The sequence below is a fragment of the Amphiura filiformis genome, chromosome 17 (assembly GCF_039555335.1).
Source record: "Amphiura filiformis chromosome 17, Afil_fr2py, whole genome shotgun sequence".
NCBI classification, from domain to species: domain Eukaryota; kingdom Metazoa; phylum Echinodermata; class Ophiuroidea; order Amphilepidida; family Amphiuridae; genus Amphiura; species Amphiura filiformis.
The window spans coordinates 29,552,292-29,573,368 of NC_092644.1; the positions used below are offsets into that span (position 1 = coordinate 29,552,292).

The following is a 21,077-nucleotide window of genomic DNA, read 5'->3' on the forward strand; positions in this document are numbered from 1 at the left end:
ACTTGGTGGGTACAGTCAACATTTAGAGTTAAATTGTTGGAAGGTCATTTTGGGGTCATCCAGGGTCACCAGTAGGTTTGGTTAGTGGCTCAAGGTCACCCAAGGTCATCTGAGGTCAAATTAGCAAAAACCGTCATATGGGCATGAACCTTGGTGGATACTGTAAACATTTAGAACCAAATATTTTGAAGGTCATTTTGGGGTCATCTGGGGTCACCCAGGGGCCATCTGAGGTCAAATAACTTAAAACTGTCGTATGGGCATGAAACTTGGTGGGTACAGTCAACATTTAGAGTCAAATTCTTGGATGGTCATTTTGGGGTCATCTGGGGTCACCCAGGGGTCATCTGAGGTCAAATAACTTAAAACTGTTGTAGGCTATCGATCTGGTCAAGGATCTTTCATTTGTTACACTTTTCCTAAAAACCTACACTGTCATCTACAGATGGCCAGCTCCTAGTGAAGTTGCACCGGTTAAAATGATACGGCATTGCGGCCGACGCTTTGCGTCGAGAACCGCGCAAGTCGAGAACCGCTCTAGTTTTGTAAGCAATTTAGTAGGCTAAAAGAATCAGAAGAGAAAACTAAACCAATTCATTTTGACTAATTAGTAAAGCTCGTTAAGTGGAATTAGGCAGGGGTGGTGGCGGTGGCGGAGCAGGCGGTTGCGGAGCAAGCGGCGGTGGAGCAGGACAATGCTGTACAATGGTGATTTAGTACACATTCTCTCAATAAACATTGATGGGTTTCTACTTGTTTCTGTACTTGATATAAGCCAAGTGATACCACTTTTAGCCTTCACTGCCTCAGAATTTGTTAATTGGACAATTGAAAATTACTAATTACTTGTTGCTACATGAATAAAGTTCATTGACCTGTGTGTATTTAAATAGGGATTTCATGTAGGGAATATTGAAATGGGTGCTACGGTTGAAAGAAACATGATAAAAGCCTCAAATTTTGTAAGCAGACCTTGGTTGTGATCCTTGTTACTTTGGTAAACTAATATTTATTAAAACATAGAAAGTTTGCGACAAATCTGAAAGAGCGCCCTCATGCTCAAATTTGATCCGAAAAGTCATTTTATACGAAACCGCTTTGTCAAATTTTCTTTTACCTTTCAAAATTGGATTGTTGAGCTTATTTTACATCTAGTTACATACCTCAATCATGAAAATTTGCATCTCCAGTGCCAGATAAGGGGTGTTTTGAAGAAATTTGTATAAATATTGATAGAATTTTGACCACCCTGTATCTACATAATCGAAGTACTTGACCGGTAAAAGTTCTGTATGGCTGGGTGGGCAATTAAGTTAGCCTATATCAAACTTGTGTCAAAACTTTATTATTATCAATGTATGTTCAGGTTCGTGTGACCCCCATAACTGAATTAATATTTTTGACCTAATTTTGTTTGTTACACCCTGTATTATTATGAGTCACCCTGTATAATGACTCTCATTGTATCGTTTCTGAAATCATCTGAGTATATGCTCTCAGAATGTATATGCTTTTATTGGGTTCTAGTGTAAACTTATATAGTACCAAACCTGTAAAAGCATATGATTTGCTTGAAAAAATCATGTGTCACACAATTGGTACCCAGTATAAAAAACATGACCACTAGCTAACAGCTACAGTGACATTGCTGATACTGAGATTTGTATAGGAAATTGGTTTGTTGTTGAGTACATGTATGATTGATGGGGCTCATTTTCCAGCTGAAGTGATTGAAATTGGGCAAACTGAATTTCAGTAACAAGCAGGAAATCACAGAAAATGGTCTCAACCAAAAGATGACCAAACATTCTATATCTCAGAAAGCAATTTTTAAAGAAAGTTACAGAGCCGATCATTGTAAATAACCATGAACAATACAAGAGCTTGTTCGGACAAACCACCTTTTGAATTACAAACCTTTAACATAGACACTTCAGACAACGCTGCAAGCACTACATTGTATGCATGGTGGTGATCAAACCACTGAAACGGCTGAAGTACTCAATAATATCCCTCATAAAAAAGAACCACACAGCAGTACATGTATGTACACCAATTCAAGAGTCTTTTTTCCGATTTCCTAATTTGTGTGTGCTTGTGTGCTTTGGTTCATTTACAGATGCATGGTAATCCTCATGGGCACCACCTGGTCAAGTGTTGATGCAAGACAGTCTGAGTTTACATTTCACATAATATGGTGAACCAGCCACAGCTATCATCAACCTACATGTAAGAAGATGCCAGAAGGTGACAATTTATAGCCAAAAATGGTTGGTAGTTTGAACATTTGATATCCAATGGAATGACTAATTGTAATTGAATTGTAATTGAAAAGCATAATAGCCTTACTGTACTAGTAAAACAGTTTGAGGGAATTTAAAACCGGTGACACCAAATAGATCAAAATGAGATACTGTACAAGTTTCAAGTGCACTTTGTTGCACGAAACAAAGGGCCAGGGCACCATCAGTACACAGATGTGCGAAGTCATCTCACTAATGACCATTACTTGGAAATATTTGGATTCACCTTTATTCAGGATCATTAATTATAACCACAGGAAAATCTTGTTTTTGGCCCGGTGGGGCACTTCAATTTGAAATGGATATAGGTGTAGGGCTGGCACTTTCGCACTAAGGGGCATTCGGTGAGAGCAAAATGTAAACTAGAGCGATAACCGCACCATAGCTGAACCATGTGGCTTTGGCAGTATATTGTGGTAGGCCTATACCGGAGTCTGTCATGGACATAATCTCGAAATGCTACGAAGGTATGACTGGCCGATTCATTGCCGTTTTAATATACCTTGGTCGTGGAAAGCTGGCATTTTGAAAACTTGAATTTTGACCTCTGTATGACCCCCTTAATGACCTTAAATGAATTTTAAAATATTTAAAACATGTTAAGAATGTCATTTGATCATTGCATTTAAATTTCAGCTCAATTGAAGCATTTTGAAAACTATTTTCAACATGTTTAGAATGTCATAAGGATCATTGCGTTTAAATTTCGGCTCAATCTGAGCATTTTGGTAAACTTGACCTTTGACCCCTTTATGACCCCTTAATGACCTTAAATGAATCTTAAAATGTTTTTTAAATGTTTAGAATGTCATAAGGATCATTGCATATTTAAAATTTTAGCTCAATTGGAGCATTTTTAAAAACTTGACCTTTGACCCCTTTATGACCCCTTAATGACCTTAAATAAATTTTAAAATGTTTTAAACATGTTTAGAATGTCATAAGGATCATTGCATTTAAATTTAAGCTCAATTTGAGCATTTTCGGTTAAAATGACTTTTTTTGACCCCTGTGTGACCCCTGGATGACCTCTGACGTTTGGAAATATTTTTATTATATTCTTTATGTTTTCCTCTTTGATATGACACCACTCATGGGGTCATACCTTCGTGGCATTTAGAGATATGTCCATTTCAGACCAAAAGGTTGCCGAGTAAGGAAGTAAGGGAGTAAGGAAGTAAGTAAGGAAGGAAGGAAGTAACATAGACTACTATAGGCTGACCATTTCATGGTTCAGCAAAAACACGGGGGCATTGGGTGAGAGCATGATTTTTGGCATTCGGTGAGAGCAAAATGTAAAACATATGGGGTCATTGGGTGAGAACATGACCTTTTTTAAATGAAATCTTTGGGTGAGAACCAAAACAGCGCCACAGAAATCTCGAAAATCGAATTACTAGTTCTAAATGGCTTTAAAGGTGAACCTCATTGAAAATAAAGTTATATATCAATGGAAAGCTTATGATGTCAGGAATCAGAAAAGAATATTTTTTATTTGCATAGCGTACCAGGCTAGACATAATCTCCATGCAAAGATTGGATATTGGCACCCCCCCCCTAAATTACAAAACGAAATCGTTCAAATTGGGCGCTTTCGTTGATGACGCCAGCCCAGGGACACACAGTTACTCCGGGTTTGATTGTAAACACAATGTCCGTGTATTACTGTGGCATGCCTCCGGCCAATGCACGAATTCAGTCATTGTCAACTTACTTTACATGAAAAATATCTTCAATAAAATAAGAATAACATGAAGGAAATATCATGATCAAATTAAGAATGAAGTTCCTGAATAAAGTGTGTGGATTTAAAAATGGGAAAAGTGCTGGCGGGTGATTTGGGATAGGCCAAGCCATCCACGATATGCATAGGGAATATTACAGTAAAGCACGAAGAGCGAAAATTCGCCGAAGAACCGGAATGATGACAACAGATTACAAAAAAATAACTGCTAGTGCTACCAGTACAGATCGTCACACCAAGTTGAGATGAACTTATCACAATGAGAAAATGAAGGAATAGAATAAGGTACATGTACAGGATTTTTAATTATGTCTTAGCTTTACAACCAGTCATGGCCGGTCATGTATGATAGGCTTAACTCAGATAGATACATACGGGATGAGCTCAGTGACTGAATGAGTCTCACTACGCCGAGTGTTCAGTATCCGCGACTGTACTGAACTTGCAGACAAAATGACCGATTTGATATTCACATTCTGATATTTCCAACTTATTGCTACTTCATCAGCAAAATTTATTCCTGTAAATGTTCCAAATATAAGGGAACGATTGATCAAATCTGCTGAAACACCCCATGAAACACGGAGGACGAAGCCCAAGTTTAGTCGCTGTGTTTGTGCATATCCGTCCCTACAATTCAGCAGCAATTTACGCATCGTGTTCGGTAATCCATAAAACATGAATGTTTCACTTTTTCAGTACCGTACACTGATTGTACTATCATTAAAGAATCATGACACAAGTGACAATAATTTAATTTTATTCAGATTTCAGAATTCCATCAAATAACGGCATACTAAGCCTAAATTGTATTTATTTTATAATAAAGTATCTGCCCGAGTATCTGTTTCTTTCAATCACGATAGTGTGGAAAGAATGTATTACCTCAATACGCTAAATATGAAAACCTTTTATGGGCTGGATTTGATGAAATCGGCGGTTTTTATTAATTTTTAATTACTGCAAGGCGATATTTTTTAAATCAGACATTTTAAAATGAATCAAGAATATATAGGGAATGTCACAAACAACTATTTAATTTGTTATTCGATCATGTTTATTCAGTCCATGACATGAACGGTAGTAGCATTTGGCGCATGGGATTGATCCCAGCGAAATTCAAACTCAATTACCCAGTTATACCCAGCCAGTTATGACTGATTTTGTCAAAAATGGTCGGAAAATTTATGTGTTGACAATAATTCTATTATTTCTAATATATATAGAAGGAACCAGCAATTTGAAGATTCCTCTAATTTCAAGCTTTATTGTGAAAATCAGACTTGCCGGGCAGCTTGCAAAGTACAGGAAGCAAGTCTTGTTTACATGTTTCCGAGTAGGATCACGTGACTGCGAACCCTGAGCTTACATCACGAGCATTCCCAAGGTCATAGACGATTGATTTGGGTGCTTTTTGGGCGCTTAAAAAAGACCAAAAATTCAATCATTTTTTTAATTTTTCAGCTTTATTAGCAATCAAAAAAATCAGAAAAAATAATTTTTAATATCCTGACATCATAAGCTTTCCATTGATATATAACTTTATTTTCAATGAGGTTCACCTTTAAATTTTTGTGTTTTTTTCAAAATAAGTAACCAAATCAGTGATAAATGAAAGTTGCTGTTCAAATTGAATTTGTAAGGGTCTTTAGGTGAAATGGAAAAATAGGGCGTCTTCGGGTGACAGAGTATCTGTTCATAAAAAATATGGGGTCTTTGGGTGACAGCGATGCAGAAAAAGGGGGTCATAACCAGTATCCGAATTAAGAAAATAAAAGGGGTTTTCCCACAGACAACCAGATTGTAATTTCTGGTTTTCCACCAAAGTTTTTGGTTGGCCGTAAGCTGCCACAATCTGAAACAACTACATGTGACCAATATTAAATAAAGTAGAGTGAGTGTAGTCAATTTATGAACAATTCATCAGTTGTGTCAGGTTTGAGCAAACTAACATGCTGAAAAAAGTGACTTTTGGCTGTAAACCTCCAAAGTTGCAGTGCCCCCCCCCCCCCGGTTTTTGGGAAAATGCAAATTCATTGATTGGCTAAAAATGCACAGATCACAAGTCTCTTATATAAATAAACACCCATATAATAAACATTTTATATGGCAAATTATTAAAATTGATATAGACATTTAACAGTCCTCGCAGTAAAATTTATTAATCTAATGATATCCTGGGAGGAAAAGCCGACGATCATTTGAAAAATTTTCCAAATTATCCTAAAAATGTAGGCCTTTTTGGGAAAAATTTGTATCTTCAATATAAAATGTCAATATTTTAAAATCATCGTCAGCTTTTCCTCTCAGCTACATACACTTTTAAAAATACATCATATCTTAGATTTATAAATTTTACATGTACCCTTGAGGACTGTTAAATATGAAAAATGTTTAAAAAATCATTTTTAGTAAATTTTGCCAGTTTACGCAGAATGGTAGCTTTTTAAGTCGACACATATGATTGATTTAAACAATGTATAAAACAATCACACATCTGTGACTGTGAGTGCGAGTAATGCAGTGAATAAAGTGAGTCCCAATGATTGTGTGCAAGTGCACACTGCACACTGTGCATGTAAAACTTATAGTGTGTATGTAACTTTTTTAGTTCACATGCACCAGTGTACTGGTAATTTCACAAAATATATAAACATTCAGAAGGGGTGTGTCTCTTATGGATTAACAACCCTTAATACCATTTTCACACTATGAATGCCACTTTCCTAATTTCTGTGTGCCTGTGTGCTTTGTTTAATTAACAGATATGCTTGGTAATCTTCATGGGCACTACCTGTTCCAGTGTTAATGCAAGACAATCTGAGTGTACATTTCACGCAATATGGGGAACCAGCCACAGCCATCTTCAACCTAAGAAGCTATCAGAAGGTGACATTTATAGCCAAAAATGGTTGGTAGTTTGAACATTTGATATCCAATGGAATGATTACTAATACTGTAATTGAAAAGCATAATAGCCTTACTGTACTAGTAAAACAGTTTGTGGGAATTTAAAACTGGTGACACCAAATAGATCAAAATGAGATACTTTGCAAGTTTCAAGTGCACTTACTGCACCAAATACATCTCTTCATTTGAGTATTTCAAGAGACATAAAACACGACATAAAAGAAGGTACAGTGGCATATCATATGCAGCAATTAGGAAAAGTCTGTGTTACTCGAGTAGGTCTGTGTTTAAGAAGAAATACGCGAGAGGAAGAGTCGATATACCACAGTCAATGCAAAACAGTACAAACAGACAGTATTTACCATCTGAGGCAGAGCTGAACACTGATTGCAAGAAGTATTTCACACAGAAAGATTTTAGAATCCATCAGAAGTCTGCGCTTGTAGGTTGTGTTTATTGTAATATGCGTCTTACAAAGAGTGATCTCAAACTTCATCTCAAGTCTGAGCATTTATGTGTTTATTGCTGTAAGTTTTTCAGAAAGGAAGATCTCAAACTTCATCTCAAATCTGAGCATTTATGTGTTTATTGCTGTAAGTTTTTCAGAAAGGAAGATCTCAAACTTCATCTCAAGTCTGAGCATTCACCCATTATTGCATGTGCGTATTGTAAGAAGCTATTCACAAAGGTGGATCTCAAAAGTCATACCGAGTGTGAGCATTTATGTATTTATTGCAAGAACTTCAAAAGAGATCTCAAACTTCATCTCAAATCTGAACATTTTTGTGAGTATTGCCAGAAGCTTTTCACAAAGGAAGCTCTAAAAAATCATCTGCAGTCAGACCATGTACTATGTCGGTATTGCAAGAAATATTTCACAAAAGAAGAAACTCGGCATTTACATGAATGTCCCTCTTGCAAAACATGTTTCACAAAGGAGGATCCAAAAATACATGTGCAGTCCGAGCATGTGCTATGCGACTATTGCAAGAAAAAATTCACAAAAGAAGATATTACACTTCATCTCAAGTCTGAGCATTTATGTGACCACTGCCAGAAATATTTCACACAAGAAGATCTCAAAATTCATCTACAATCTGAACAGGTGCTATGTGAGTATTGTGGGAAGTATTTGACATATGAGGAGTACCAACTTCATCAAAAGCCATCTACAAACAATGATCACAAAATGCAATACCCTAAATATGTACTATGTGAGTATTGCGGGAAGTGTTGGACAACAGAACATATTACACCTCATCTCAAGTCTGAGCATTTATGTGAGTATTGTCAGAAATATTTCACACAGGAAGTTCTCAAAATTCATCAACAATCTGAACATGTAGTGTGTGAGTATTGCGGGAAGTATTTCACACAAGAAGATCACAAACTCCATCTTGAGTCTGAGCATTTATGTGACCACTGCCAGAAATATTTCACACAAGAGGATCTCAAAATTCATCTACAGTCCGGACATGTAGTGTGTGAGTATTGCGGGAAGTATTTCACAAATGAAGACCTCAAACATCATCAAAAGTCTGAGCATTTATGTGACTGCTGCCAGAAATATTTCACACAGGAAGTTCTCAAAATTCATCTACAGTCCGAACATGTAGTTTGTGAGTATTGCGGGAAGTATTTCACAAAGGAAGACATTGCATTTCATCTCAAGTCTGAGCATATACTATGTGAATACTGCAAAAAATGCTTCACAAAAGAAGACATGGCACTTCATCTCAAGTCAGAGCATGTACTTTGTGAATATTGCAAGAAATGGTTCACAAAAGAAGACATGGCACTTCATCTCAAGTCTGAGCATGTACTTTGTGAATATTGCAAGAAATGGTTCACAAAAGAAGACATGGCACTTCATATCAAGTCTGAGCATGTACTATGTGAATATTGCAAGAAAAGTTTCATAAAAGAAGACATGGCACTTCATCTCAAGTCTGAGCATTTATGTGATTTTTGCCAGAAATATTTCACACAGGAAGATCTCAAGATTCATCTGCAGTCAGAGCATGTACTATGTAATTATTGTAAGAAGTACTTCACACAAGAAGATATTACACTTCATCTCAAATCAGAGCATGTAAAGGTATATCCTTGTTGCAAGAAGCTTTTCACAAAGAAAGGTCTAAAAATTCATCTGCAGTCTTTCCATGTACTATGTCAGTATTGCAAGAAATATTTCACAAAAGAAGAAATTACATTTCATCTCAAGATTCAGCATTTACATGAATGTTCCTGTTACAAAACATATTTCACGGAGGAGGATCTAAAAATCCATATGCAGTCTGAGCATGTGCTATGCGAGTATTGCAAGAAAAATTACACAAAAGAAGATATTGCACTTCATCTCAAGTATGAGCATTTATGTGACCGCTGCCAGAAATTTTTCCCACAGGAAATTCGCAAAATCCATCTACGGTCTGAACATGTACTATGTGAGTGTTGCGGGAAGTATTTCACTCCAGAAGATCTCAAACTTCATCTCAAGTCTGAGCATTGCCAGAAGTCCTACATAAACAAAGATCTCAAAATTGAATTTTTACAGTACCCTGACCCTGTAGTATGTAAGCATTGCAAGAAAAATTTCACAAAACGACATACAGTACTCTGTGAATATTGCAAAAGATTGAAGAGATATGTGACAGATGATGATATTACAAGCCATGTCAAGTCGAACCATTTATGTGATTTCTGCCAGAAATATTTCACAAAGCGAGATCTCAAGATTCATATGCAGTCTGCACATGGATTTTGTAAGTATTGCAAGAAATATTTCACAAAAGAAGGCATCGGTCCTCATCTAAAATGGCACAAATTGCACAAACAGACCGCCAAAATGTACCAAGCTTCCCGTAGAGTAGATGTCCGTACTGCAGCACCAGCTTTGATTCAGAAAAAAGTATGGCTAAGCATTTAAAGGATATTCACACCTAGCTGCTGGTATTGCGGCCCAGGTTTTAGATACAATGACTTACAAAGTCATCTCGCCTCAGAACACTATTGCCGTGTTTGCCAAAATGATTACAGATTCAGTAGTTTCGGGCACCATTTAAAGGGTAAAGCAAAATGCCCTTTAATGTCCTGGAGAAGTCGAGCATGCTGAGTCTGCACACCATTTAGAAGTTGTGCAATAAGGTAACGTCGGTCGCAACACATAGTGTCGTACGTGAAGGACAAAATACGTTTCCGAGAAAAACTTGTTTGACGGATATGTTACTAATAACGGAGTCAATACTCCTCCACTGTTATCTCTCAGTGGCCTCATTCCATTTGAAATTTGAAAGTTAAAGGTTCAAACTATTAAACTGTATTGTAATAGTTAAATTGGAATAACTGTGCATCAGTTTTTGGAGGGCATTGTTGCCTTTGGAACCTATGAATATTCCGAGGTCCAAAGGAAAATGTTTAGATTTTTCACAATACCTGACATATAACTGATGCAAAGCCATAATGTGTTATTTGCATAAAGAATGGATTCCTATAAGTACGTCCAATGTAAGGTGGCACACAGAGTAATTCCCAGTAGTGGCATCATGAACTGTTTATGCACTCTGTGGGCACGTACCATTTTGTGCATGGGTGAAGCACTGCACGTGAAAGTTGCAGGAAAATAACTTTCTCCTTCAAATACAATACAACTTTACATGTATTTCTTTCCCATCTGATCTAGTTTTACCCATGATAAAATGGTTACATCTGTTATGAATGAATAATGAAAATTTATAGGTTTTTCTTGTCCTGGACTGACCTCTTGAAAGGTTTGTAATTATTAAGGTTTTAAAGGCTTACCTTTGAGATATTTTTTCCAACTTTGTAAACAAACAAAAGTTAGGGGAAAAGAATGAATTCATGTAGGCCTATTCCATTTGTATGCTACATGTATGTTTGTGAATTTTGTGATGCCCATAATCTTTAACCATGTTTGATTTTAATGTTAACTGGAAGAGCACCAACTGTTGGTGTTTTTAAAACACACAAATTTAGTTAAAACATTTTTAAAGCAAATATTATTTTCAATCAGGGAAGGATTCCCCTGATGACTAGCAAGACAAAGAATTGGGCAATTAAATTGGAAATTTAATATAGGCCTATAATTTAAGTCACAGATTATTCATTTTTAGTTCATTTTCAACTTTTGAAAGAGCTTATTCATTAAGGAGTGCCTTTAACACAGCTGGTTCATATATTTCTATTGGAAAGCTCTTATTTCAGTTATACCATTACTGGAATAGGTACGTTAAAACAAATTGTATCAATATTTATGATGTGTATAACAATTTTTATAAAAAAACTGTATTCACTCTCTATAAGATGGTTTAAAAAACAAAAATACACAGTGAGTGCATTTCCCTACAAAAAGTGGTACAGTCCAAAAACTGGCCAGCCTAGTTTGGGGTGACACAAAGGACATGTGCCACCTTACGTTGGACGTTATATTTCAATGTTACTTTTCACTGATAGCTACTGATAGCATTGCCCCCTTTTAATTTTGAGCCAAACAAATGAGGTAAAACAAAGAAAATTGCTATTCTATTCTCGCCGATCGTATTATTAACATGATTTAGTGGAATGGCACGCAGCTGGAATGTACAAACAAGACGTGTAAGGCGAACAGCGATATGCACACATTTTATACGTCAAGACGTAAAACGAAAAGTGATATGCACACATCTTGTACATGAAGATTTCAAACTGCATAGAGTCTAAGTGTGCGGTGTAGTGCAAAATGCATTTTACAAAGAAGGATCTTACACTTCATAAAAATTGTGAATTGCAACAAATATTTCACAAAAAGAAATTTCTGATTTTATCAAAAATATATCACACATGATCTCAAAATTCATCCGCAGTCCAAGCATGTACTTTGTGAATATTGCAAGAAATATTTCACATCAGAAGAAGTGAAGTTAGAGCATGTACTATGTAAGTATTGCAAGAGCTACTTCACGCAAGAAGACATAGTACTTTGTCTCAAATTTGCACTTTTGCCGGTTGCATCATGCATCACATAAGCTGGAGCCTGATCTATTTTAGGAATCTGAAACATCACGATCATGTAGCCTAATGCTATGGGAGCTAATTCATGGTGAAGCTACTGATGAACTAAATGTGTAAAACCAACATGTACATAGGGACGAGGATGACAGAACCAACAAGTCAGGGTCATTGCATAATTCAGAGAAGAAAATATGTGGCTGCCCATCCTTGTCACCAATAACAATAACGCAAATATGTTTTACACATGTGTCAATAGTTGGGCATGCAATACCAAATCGAATTGACTTCAACCCAATCTCATAATTTGTGTGTGCCTGTGTGCTTTGTTTAATTAACAGATATGCTTGGTAATCTTCATAGGCACCACCTGGTCAAGTGTTGATGCAAGACAATCTGAGTGTACATTTCACACAATATGGTGAACCAGCCACAGCTATCATCAACCTACATGTAAGAAGATGCCAGAAGGTGACATTTATAGCCAAAAATGGTTGGTAGTTTGAACATTTGATGTCCAATGGAATGATTACTAATACTGTAATTGAAAAGCATAATAGCCTTACTGTACTAGTAAAACAGTTTGAGGGAATTTAAAACTGGTGACACCAAATAGATCAAAATGAGATACTTTGCAAGTTTCAAATGCACTTACTGCACCAAACACATCTCTTCGTTTGAGTATTTCAAGAGACATAAAACACGACATAAAACAAGGTACACTTGCAAAGCGTATGCAACAATAAGTCGATGTGACTCGAGAAGATCTGTGTTTAAGAAGAAATACGCAAGAGCAAGAGTCGCTACATGTATACCACAGTCAATGCAGAACAGGCAAAACGGCCAGTATATAACATCTGAGGCAGAGCTGAACACATTAATTTTAACTCAACGTCATCTTACATGTGATATATGCTATCTACTCATACCTGAAGATGGGTTAAATGAACACATAAGAACTGCACATATCTGCACATACTGTGATCCAGGGCATCAGTACATAGATGTGCAAAGTCATCTTACTAATGAGCATTACTGTGTGCATTGCAAGAAGTATTTAACAAAGAGTGATCTCGGAATTCATCAGCGATCACAGCATTTTCAGTGCAGCGATTGCAAGAAGTATTTCACACAGAAAGATCTTGAGATCCATCTGAAGTCTAAGCATGTACTTTGTGTGTATTGCAATATGCGTCTTACAAAGAGTGATTATCTATTTCATCTCAAGTCTGAGCATTTCTGTGAGTATTGCAAACAGTTTTCAAAAAGGAAGATCTGAAACTTCATCTCAAGTCTGAACATTCACCCATTATTACATGTGTGTATTGTAAGAAGTTTTTCACAAATGCAGATCTCAGAAGTCGAATCAAGTGTGAGCATTTATGTATTTATTGCAAGAAGCTCTTCACAACGGAAGATCTCAAACTTCATCTCAAATCTGAACATTTATGTGTATGTGTATGTGTGTATTGCAAGGAGTTCTTCACAAAGGAAAATCTCAAACTTCATCAGGAATCAGAACATTTGTGTGCTTTTTGCAAGAAGATTTTCGCAAAGGAAGATCTCAAATTGCATCTCAAATCTGAGCATTCATCCATTACATGTATGTATTGCAAGAAGCCTTTCACAGAGGAAGACCTCATCTTGCATCTGAAGTCTGAGCATTTATGTGAGTATTGCAAACAGCTATTCACAGCGGAAGATCTCAAACTTCACCTCAAATCAGAACATCAATGTGTATATTGCCAGAAGCTTTTTACAACGGAAGATCTCAAACTACATCTCAAGTCTGAGCATTTATGTGAGTATTGCGAGAAGCCATTCACAAAGGAAGATCTCAAACTTCACCTCAAATCAGAACATCAATGTGTATATTGCCAGAAGCTTTTTACAACGGAAGATCTCAAACTACATCTCAAGTCTGAGCATTTATGTGAGTATTGCGAGAAGCCATTCACAAAGGAAGATCTCAAACTTCACCTCAAATCAGAACATCAATGTGTATATTGCCAGAAGCTTTTTACAACGGAAGATCTCAAACTACATCTCAAGTCTGAGCATTTATGTGAGTATTGCGAGAAGCCATTCACAAAGGAAAATCTCAAACTTCATCTCAAATCTGAGCATGTTGTATGTATTTATTGCAAGAAGTCCTTCACAAAGGAAGATCTCAAACTTCACCTCAAGTCGAAGCATTTATGTTTATATTGCAAGACTTTTTTCACTACTGAAGATCTGAAACTTCACAAGATTACTGTACATTTTCGTACATGCAAATATCCATACTGTAACACTGTCGTTGGTTCAGAAGAAGCTTTGTCCGAGCATATTAAGTGCATGCACAGTTGCACACATTGTGGCCTAGGTATTCTATTAAAGGATTTCCGAAGTCAGATGCCAGGGAGTGAGATATACAAGTGTAGCTTTTGTCAAAGACGCTCTGAAATGAAAGAGCAATATGGTGGTCACGTAAATAATTTACACAAGTGCTTTTACTGCAAAGTGGGTTATCAAGATTTAACACAGCATCTGACTCGATCACATTTTGTGATATCTGTCAGAAACATGTCGCTGATCTCGAAGTTCACAAGAGTTCAATAGAGACCTGTACCCATTGCTCTTTATCTATAAAACACAGTGATCTTGTCAACCACTTGTTTGATTCACATTTAACAAAGTGCAGTATTTGTCAGACATTTGTCATTGGTGAGATAAGTTTGCACCTAAAGTCTGCTCACTCACAAAATGCCTGCACCTATTGTAAAAAGTATTGCACAGAAGAAGACCGCCAACTACATCTCGAGTCGGAACATTTGTGTGTTTATTGCGAAATGCATTTTACAAAGGAGGATCTTAAACTTCATAAACATTCAGAGCATTTATGTATGCATTGCAACAAATATTTCACAAAAACGAAACTCGCATTTCATCTCAAGTCTGAGCATTTATGTGACCGATGCCAGAAATATTTCACACACGAAGATCTCAAGATTCATTTGCAGTCTGAACATGTACACCGTGAACATTGCAAGAAATATTTCACACTAGGAGAACTCGAAATTCATGTGAAGTCAGAGCATGTACTATGTAATTATTGCAACAAGTACTTCACACAAGAAGGCATCACTGTCCATCTCAAATCAGAGCATTTAAAGGCATGTCCTTGTTGCAAGAAGTATTTCACAAAGGAAGATATGATCATTCATCTGCAGTCCGACCATGTACTATGTCAGTATTGCAATAAGTATTTCACAAAGGAAGAAATTACACTTCATCAAAAGTCTGAGCATTTATGTGACCGCTGCCAGAAATATTTCACACAGGAAGCTCTCAAAATTCATCTACAATCTGAACATGTAGTGTGTGAGTATTGCGGGAAGTATTTCACACGAGAAGATCTGAAACTTCATCTAAAGTCTGAGCATTGTCAGAAATCTGCCTCAAACGAAGATCTCAAAATTCAAATGCATTTACATGAATGTCCCTGTTGCAAAAGATACATCACAAAGAAGAATCTAAAAATTCATCTGCAGTCCGAGCATGTACTTTGTGAATACTGCCAGAAATATTTTACAAAAGAAGATATTACACTACATCTCAAGTCTGAGCATTTATGTGACCGCTGCCAGAAATACTTCACACAGGAAGTTCATAAAATTCATCTACAGTCCGAACATATACTATTTTGTGGGAAGTATTTCATACAGAAAGATCCTAAACTTCATCTCAAATCAGAGCATTTAAAGGCATGTCCTTGTTGCAAGAAGTATTTCACAAAGGAAGATATGATCATTCATCTGCAGTCCGACCATGTACTATGTCAGTATTGCAATAAGTATTTCACAAAGGAAGAAATTACACTTCATCAAAAGTCTGAGCATTTATGTGACCGCTGCCAGAAATATTTCACACAGGAAGCTCTCAAAATTCATCTACAATCTGAACATGTAGTGTGTGAGTATTGCGGGAAGTATTTCACACGAGAAGATCTGAAACTTCATCTAAAGTCTGAGCATTGTCAGAAATCTGCCACAAACAAAGATATCAAAATTCATCAACAGTCCGAACATGTACTATGTGAGCATTGCGGGAAGTATTTGACATATGAGGATTTCAAACTTCATCAAAAGTCTGAGCATTTCTGTGACCGCTGCCAGAAATATTTCTCACAGGAAGTTCTCAAAATTCATCTTCAGTCTGAACATATACTATGTGAGTATTGTGGAAAGTGTTTGACATATGAGAATTTCAAACTTCATCTAAAGTCGGAGCATTGCCCGAAGTCATATCCAAACAAAGATCACACAATTCAAATGCATTACGCTCAATATATAGTATGTGAAGTTCTCAAAATGCATCTGCAGTCCGAACATGTAGTATGTGAGGATTGCGGGAAGTATTTCACACATGAAGACCTCAAACTTCATCTCAAGTCTGAGCGTTGTCCGAAGTTGTTTATAAACAAAGATCTCAACATCCAAATGCAGGACCCTGAACATGTAGGCTTAGTTTGTAAGTATTGCAAGAAATATTACACCAAAGAAGACATTACACTTCATCTTGAGTCTGAGCATTTATGTGACCACTGCCAGAAATATTTCACACAAGAAGATCTCAAACTTCATCTCAAGTCTGAGCACCACCAGCAGTCATTAACAAACAAAGATCTCAACATTCAAAAGAAGTGCCCTGAATATGTAGCATGTAAGCACTGCAAGATATATTTCACAAAAGAAGACATAGCACTTCATATCAAGTCTGAGCATGTACTTTGTGAATATTGCAAGAAGTATTTCACGAAAGAAGATATTACACCTCATCTCAAGTCTGAGCATTTATGTGATTTCTGTAGGAAATATTTCTCAAAGGAGATCTCAAGATTCATCTGCAGTCTGAACATGCTTTTTGTGAGCATTGCAAGAAATATTTCACAAAAGAAGGCATTGTACTTCATATCAAGTCTGATCATTTATGTGATGTTTGCCAGAAATATTTCACAAAGCGAGATCTCAAGTATCACATGCAGTCAGGACATACATTTTGTAAGTATTGCAAGAAATACTTCACAAATGAATGCATTAGTCCTCATCGAAAATCTGAACATTTATGTGTGCATTGCAATAGCTATTTCGAGGAGAATAGACTCGAATTCCACAAACAGACTTACCATGAATGTAGGTGTCCATACTGCAGCATCTGGTTCGATTCAGAACAAGCTATGGCTAAACATGTAAAGCAGATACACACCTGCTGGTATTGTGGCCCAGGTTTTAAATACAAAGATTTACAAAGTCATCTCACCTCGGAACACTATTGCAGTGTTTGTCAGAAACATTACAGAATCAGTAGCTTTAAGCACCATTTAAAGGGTAAAGCAAAATGCCCTTACTGTCCAGAAGAGGTCGCGCATGCTGTTCTCATTGCACACATTGAGTCTGTACACCATTTAGATGAAGTTGTGCAATAGTATATTGTCAAAGTAACTGCTCTACCCCATTCAACAATATGTTCCCTTTTCTTCAGATTTTGGAGACCCTTATTTCGAGCTTCAACCTTTCGGGTATAATATGTAGGATATTCTACATAATGAGATGCGAACATATTTAGTTTAATTGGTGCATAATATTGTACTTGTTTGCTTCCCTCCCTTGCATAGTAAAAACTTAATTAATTTACTCAAAAACAGGGTTCTAATTCGATTAAGTTAGATTAGTCATCATGGTCATAAAAGATATAATTTTAGACAAGCAAAATAATGCTGAAATTATGTATTTGTGATGATAAGAGAATAGTATCATAGCATGTCGCACAAATTTCATCATTTACAAGTTTTTCATGACTTAAAGATTTGTAAAGAATAAGAAATTACATGACTAATTGTAAATTTATGACATTGACATGGTGATATAATTAGTCATGTATATGAATTACTGATTGTTGATTGACTCATGAAATGACTAATTATTAATCGAAAATAATTAGTCAACAATTAGTCATCATTCCCCTGGCTGTGCTACTTCAATATGGTTTTATTTTTATAAATAGATTTTCTTTTTCCCGATCCCAAAGAATATTTAAATCAAACCCCGCGTAAAATAAATCTTAAAGACTTACAAATTTGTAAGTCTCAACTAAGATTTAAATTTTAAGTCTTTCTAATTTAGAGTGGTTATTCAAATAACTTCCACAATATGTGATTTGATTGTATGAACAGTAGTTGATTAAAAGCAGGGGGTTGGTGGTTATTATCTGTAAGTTTTCGGGAAATCTCCTGGGTTTGTTTTGGCTTGGTTCTTTCTTGGGCATTTTCATGCTTTTCACAGGAGTTTTTTCGTGGCTTATATCTTTGTGTCTTTTTCCCCCACCAGTCCCAAGTACAGAGAATAAAAAAACATCACCTAGTTATGATAGTTTAAACATTTTTCGTATCTGTGTTTTATTTTGTCGTCATTATTGTTACCAACAGTATTGTTTATCATAGTTTGGATGTATGTTATGACTTCCCAAGTTCACAGTCGTAATTGTCGGTTAGATAATGAAATAAAATCACTATCGTACAAAGCAATGTCTCAAAAAGTACAAATGTACGACTTTTACGTTCCCGTGTTTACGAGCTTTGTATGGGCTTTGTATAAAGCCCGATCCTGACTCCACTTATGGCGATGCGACAAGCTTTTCAAACATCGCAGCATCGTAGCGATGAAATTAAAATGTACATTTTCAAAAAAACAAGGAAAGGGGTGTTTTTAGGCAAGGCAAGTTACGTGAGTGACGCATTTAGGGTCTAAAAACACTGATTTTCAAGAATAAGGGTAGTTCTCTGAAGCTGAACAACTTGTTTAGGGTACCTTTTCAAATTTTTGGTAAATTACGAGTCCAAAAAGGGTACATTTTTTTCATTTTACTAGCCAAAAACTCATTTGGGGGTAAATTGTATATTAAATTACCTTATTAAGGGCCTAAATTTGCTGGTAGGGTAAAACTCGTTTAGGGGGTGTTTAAAGAAAATTTGGTCACGCATGCGTACACTATCATACTTGAGTGCCACCCCCCCTGCCGGCCTGTCAAAAATCGTATTGAGATCAGGGGTAGCGCTGGAACTAAAGACTCCAGTGTCCGCAGGGACCCCCGAACTTAAATTAGTAGGGGGTCAGGAGTAGAGTTTGTTGAGTCCGAGTTGCACAAATGCAGCATGAATAGTATGTCTGCAATAGCGCTAGATTGAAAAACTGGGGGTCTTCAGGAACTTGTAGAAAATTTAAAAATAAGGGGTCCGAACTTTATTTTGGTGGGTCAGGGACCCCAAAAAGCAACCTAGCGCTACCCCCGATTGTGGTCATAGCCATGACATACAACTTTCACGTGGCCATATCAGGTTCTGCCTAACATTAAAATTGACATCGCTAGGCTGGTCAGAAAATAGGGCAAACACTCCCCACTCTGCCCTACCATATCCAGTTGACTTTAACTCAACTTCCTAATTTATATGTGTCTTTGTGCATTGGTTCTTTTACAGATACGCATAACAACGTTCATTAGTACCTGGTCCATTGTGCAAGACATATGCAAGACAATCTGAGTGTAGATTTCACACGAAATGGTGAACCAGCCACAGCCATCTTCAACCTAAGAAGCTGCAGGAAGGTGAAATTTAATACCAAAAATGGTTGGTAGTTTGAACATTTGATGTCCAATGGATTGATTACTAATATTATAATTGAAAAGCAGGATATCCTTATTGTACTACTAAAACAGTGACCGAGAACTTATAACCGATGACACCAAATAGATCAAAATGAGATACTTTGCAAGTTTCAAATGCACTTACTGTACCAAACACATCTTTTCGTTTGAGTATTTCAGGAGACATAAAACACGGCATAAAAAGAAGGTACAATGGCATATCATATGCAGCAATTAGGAAAAGTCTGTGTTACTTGAGTAGGTCTGTGTTTAAGAAGAAATACGGAGGAAGAGTCGATATACCACAGTCAATGCAGAACAGTAAAAACAGACAGTATTTACCATCTGAGGCAGAGCTGAACACTGATTGCAAGAAGTATTTCACACAGAAAGATTTTAGAATCCATCAGAAGTCTGCGCTTGTAGGTTGTGTTTATTGTAATATGCATCTTACAAAGAGTGATCTCAAACTTCATCTCAAGTCTGAGCATTTATGTGTTTTTTTTTGTAAGTTTTTCAGAAAGGAAGATCTCAAACTTCATCTCAAGTCTGAGCATACACCCATTATTGCATGTGTATATTGTAAGAAGCTTTTCACAAAGGTGGATCTCAAAAGTCATACCGAGTGTGAGCATTTATGTATTTATTGCAAGAACCTCAAAAGAGATCTCAAACTTCATCTCAAATCTGAACATTTTTGTGAGTATTACCAGAAGCTTTTCACAAAGGAAGCTCTAAAATTCATCTGCAGTCAGACCATGTACTATGTCGGTATTGCAAGAAATATTTCACAAAAGAAGAAATTAAAGCATTTACATGAATGTCCATCTTGTAAAACGTGTTTCACAAAGGAGGATCGAAAATGCATGTGCATTCCGAGCATGTGCTATGCGAGTATTGCAAGAAAAATTTCACTAAAAAGAAGATATTACACTTCATCTGAAGTCTAAGCATTTATGTAACCACTGCCAGAAACATTTCACACAAGAGGATCTCAAAATTCATCTACAATCTGAACAGGTGCTATGTGAGTATTGTGGGAAGTATTTGACATATGAGGAGTACAAACGTCATCAAAAGTCATTTGAGCATTACCAAAAGTCATCCACAAACAAAGATCACAAAATTCAAATGCAATACCCTGAATATGTACTATGTGAGTATTACAGGAAGTGTTTGACAAAACAAGATATTACACTTCATCTCAAGTCTGAGCATTTCTGTGACCACTGCCAGAAATATTTCACACATGAAGATCTCAAACTTCATCTACAGTCCGAACATGTAGTGTGTGGGTATTGCAAGAAATATTTCACAAATGAAGACCTCAAACGTCATCTAAAGTCTAAGCATTTCTGTGACCGCTGCCAGAAATATTTCCCACAGGAAGATCTCGAACTTCATCTACAGTCCGAACATGTAGTGTGTGG

The 21,077-nt window shown here is 36.5% G+C and overlaps 2 protein-coding genes across 4 annotated transcripts; both read left to right on the plus strand.

Moving 5' to 3' along the window:
- Positions 1-2,127: 2,127 nt before the first annotated feature.
- Positions 2,128-13,151, plus strand: LOC140137592 (uncharacterized). Of its 3 annotated transcripts, XR_011856869.1 has the most exons (3): positions 2,128-2,270; positions 6,813-6,958; positions 12,306-13,151. XR_011856869.1 is itself a non-coding variant. In XM_072159322.1 (2 exons), exon 2 carries the CDS (start codon positions 7,088-7,090, stop codon positions 9,884-9,886), a length of 2,799 nt encoding a protein of 932 aa, XP_072015423.1. In that variant the 5' UTR covers positions 2,128-2,270; positions 6,813-7,087; the 3' UTR covers positions 9,887-10,241. The 3 variants fall into 3 exon arrangements, 2 of the variants coding, with proteins under 2 accessions (XP_072015423.1, XP_072015424.1); XM_072159322.1 differs by lacking the exon at positions 12,306-13,151 and having other exon boundaries at positions 6,813-10,241; XM_072159323.1 differs by lacking the exon at positions 12,306-13,151 and having other exon boundaries at positions 2,128-2,247; positions 6,937-10,241.
- LOC140138237 (uncharacterized) lies at positions 9,936-19,838 on the plus strand. The gene is made up of 4 exons (XM_072160151.1): positions 9,936-10,001; positions 12,328-12,457; positions 13,223-14,029; positions 19,481-19,838. The coding sequence occupies exons 1-4, from the start codon at positions 9,936-9,938 to the stop codon at positions 19,501-19,503; spliced, it is 1,026 nt and encodes a 341-aa protein (XP_072016252.1). The 3' UTR covers positions 19,504-19,838.
- Positions 19,839-21,077: the final 1,239 nt, after the last annotated feature.

Excerpts from the sequence above, each read along its gene's own strand:
- LOC140137592 (XM_072159322.1), top strand. The coding sequence starts at position 7,088 with ATGAGATACTTTGCAAGTTTCAAGTGCACTTACTGCACCAAATACATC.
- LOC140138237 (XM_072160151.1), top strand. The coding sequence starts at position 9,936 with ATGACTTACAAAGTCATCTCGCCTCAGAACACTATTGCCGTGTTTGCC. Across the intron at positions 12,458-13,222 it reads GACATTTATAGCCAAAAATG|TTTTCAAAAAGGAAGATCTG; the intron begins GTTGGTAGTTTG and ends TATTGCAAACAG. Across the intron at positions 14,030-19,480 it reads TCTCAAGTCTGAGCATTTAT|ATACGCATAACAACGTTCAT; the intron begins GTGAGTATTGCG and ends GTTCTTTTACAG.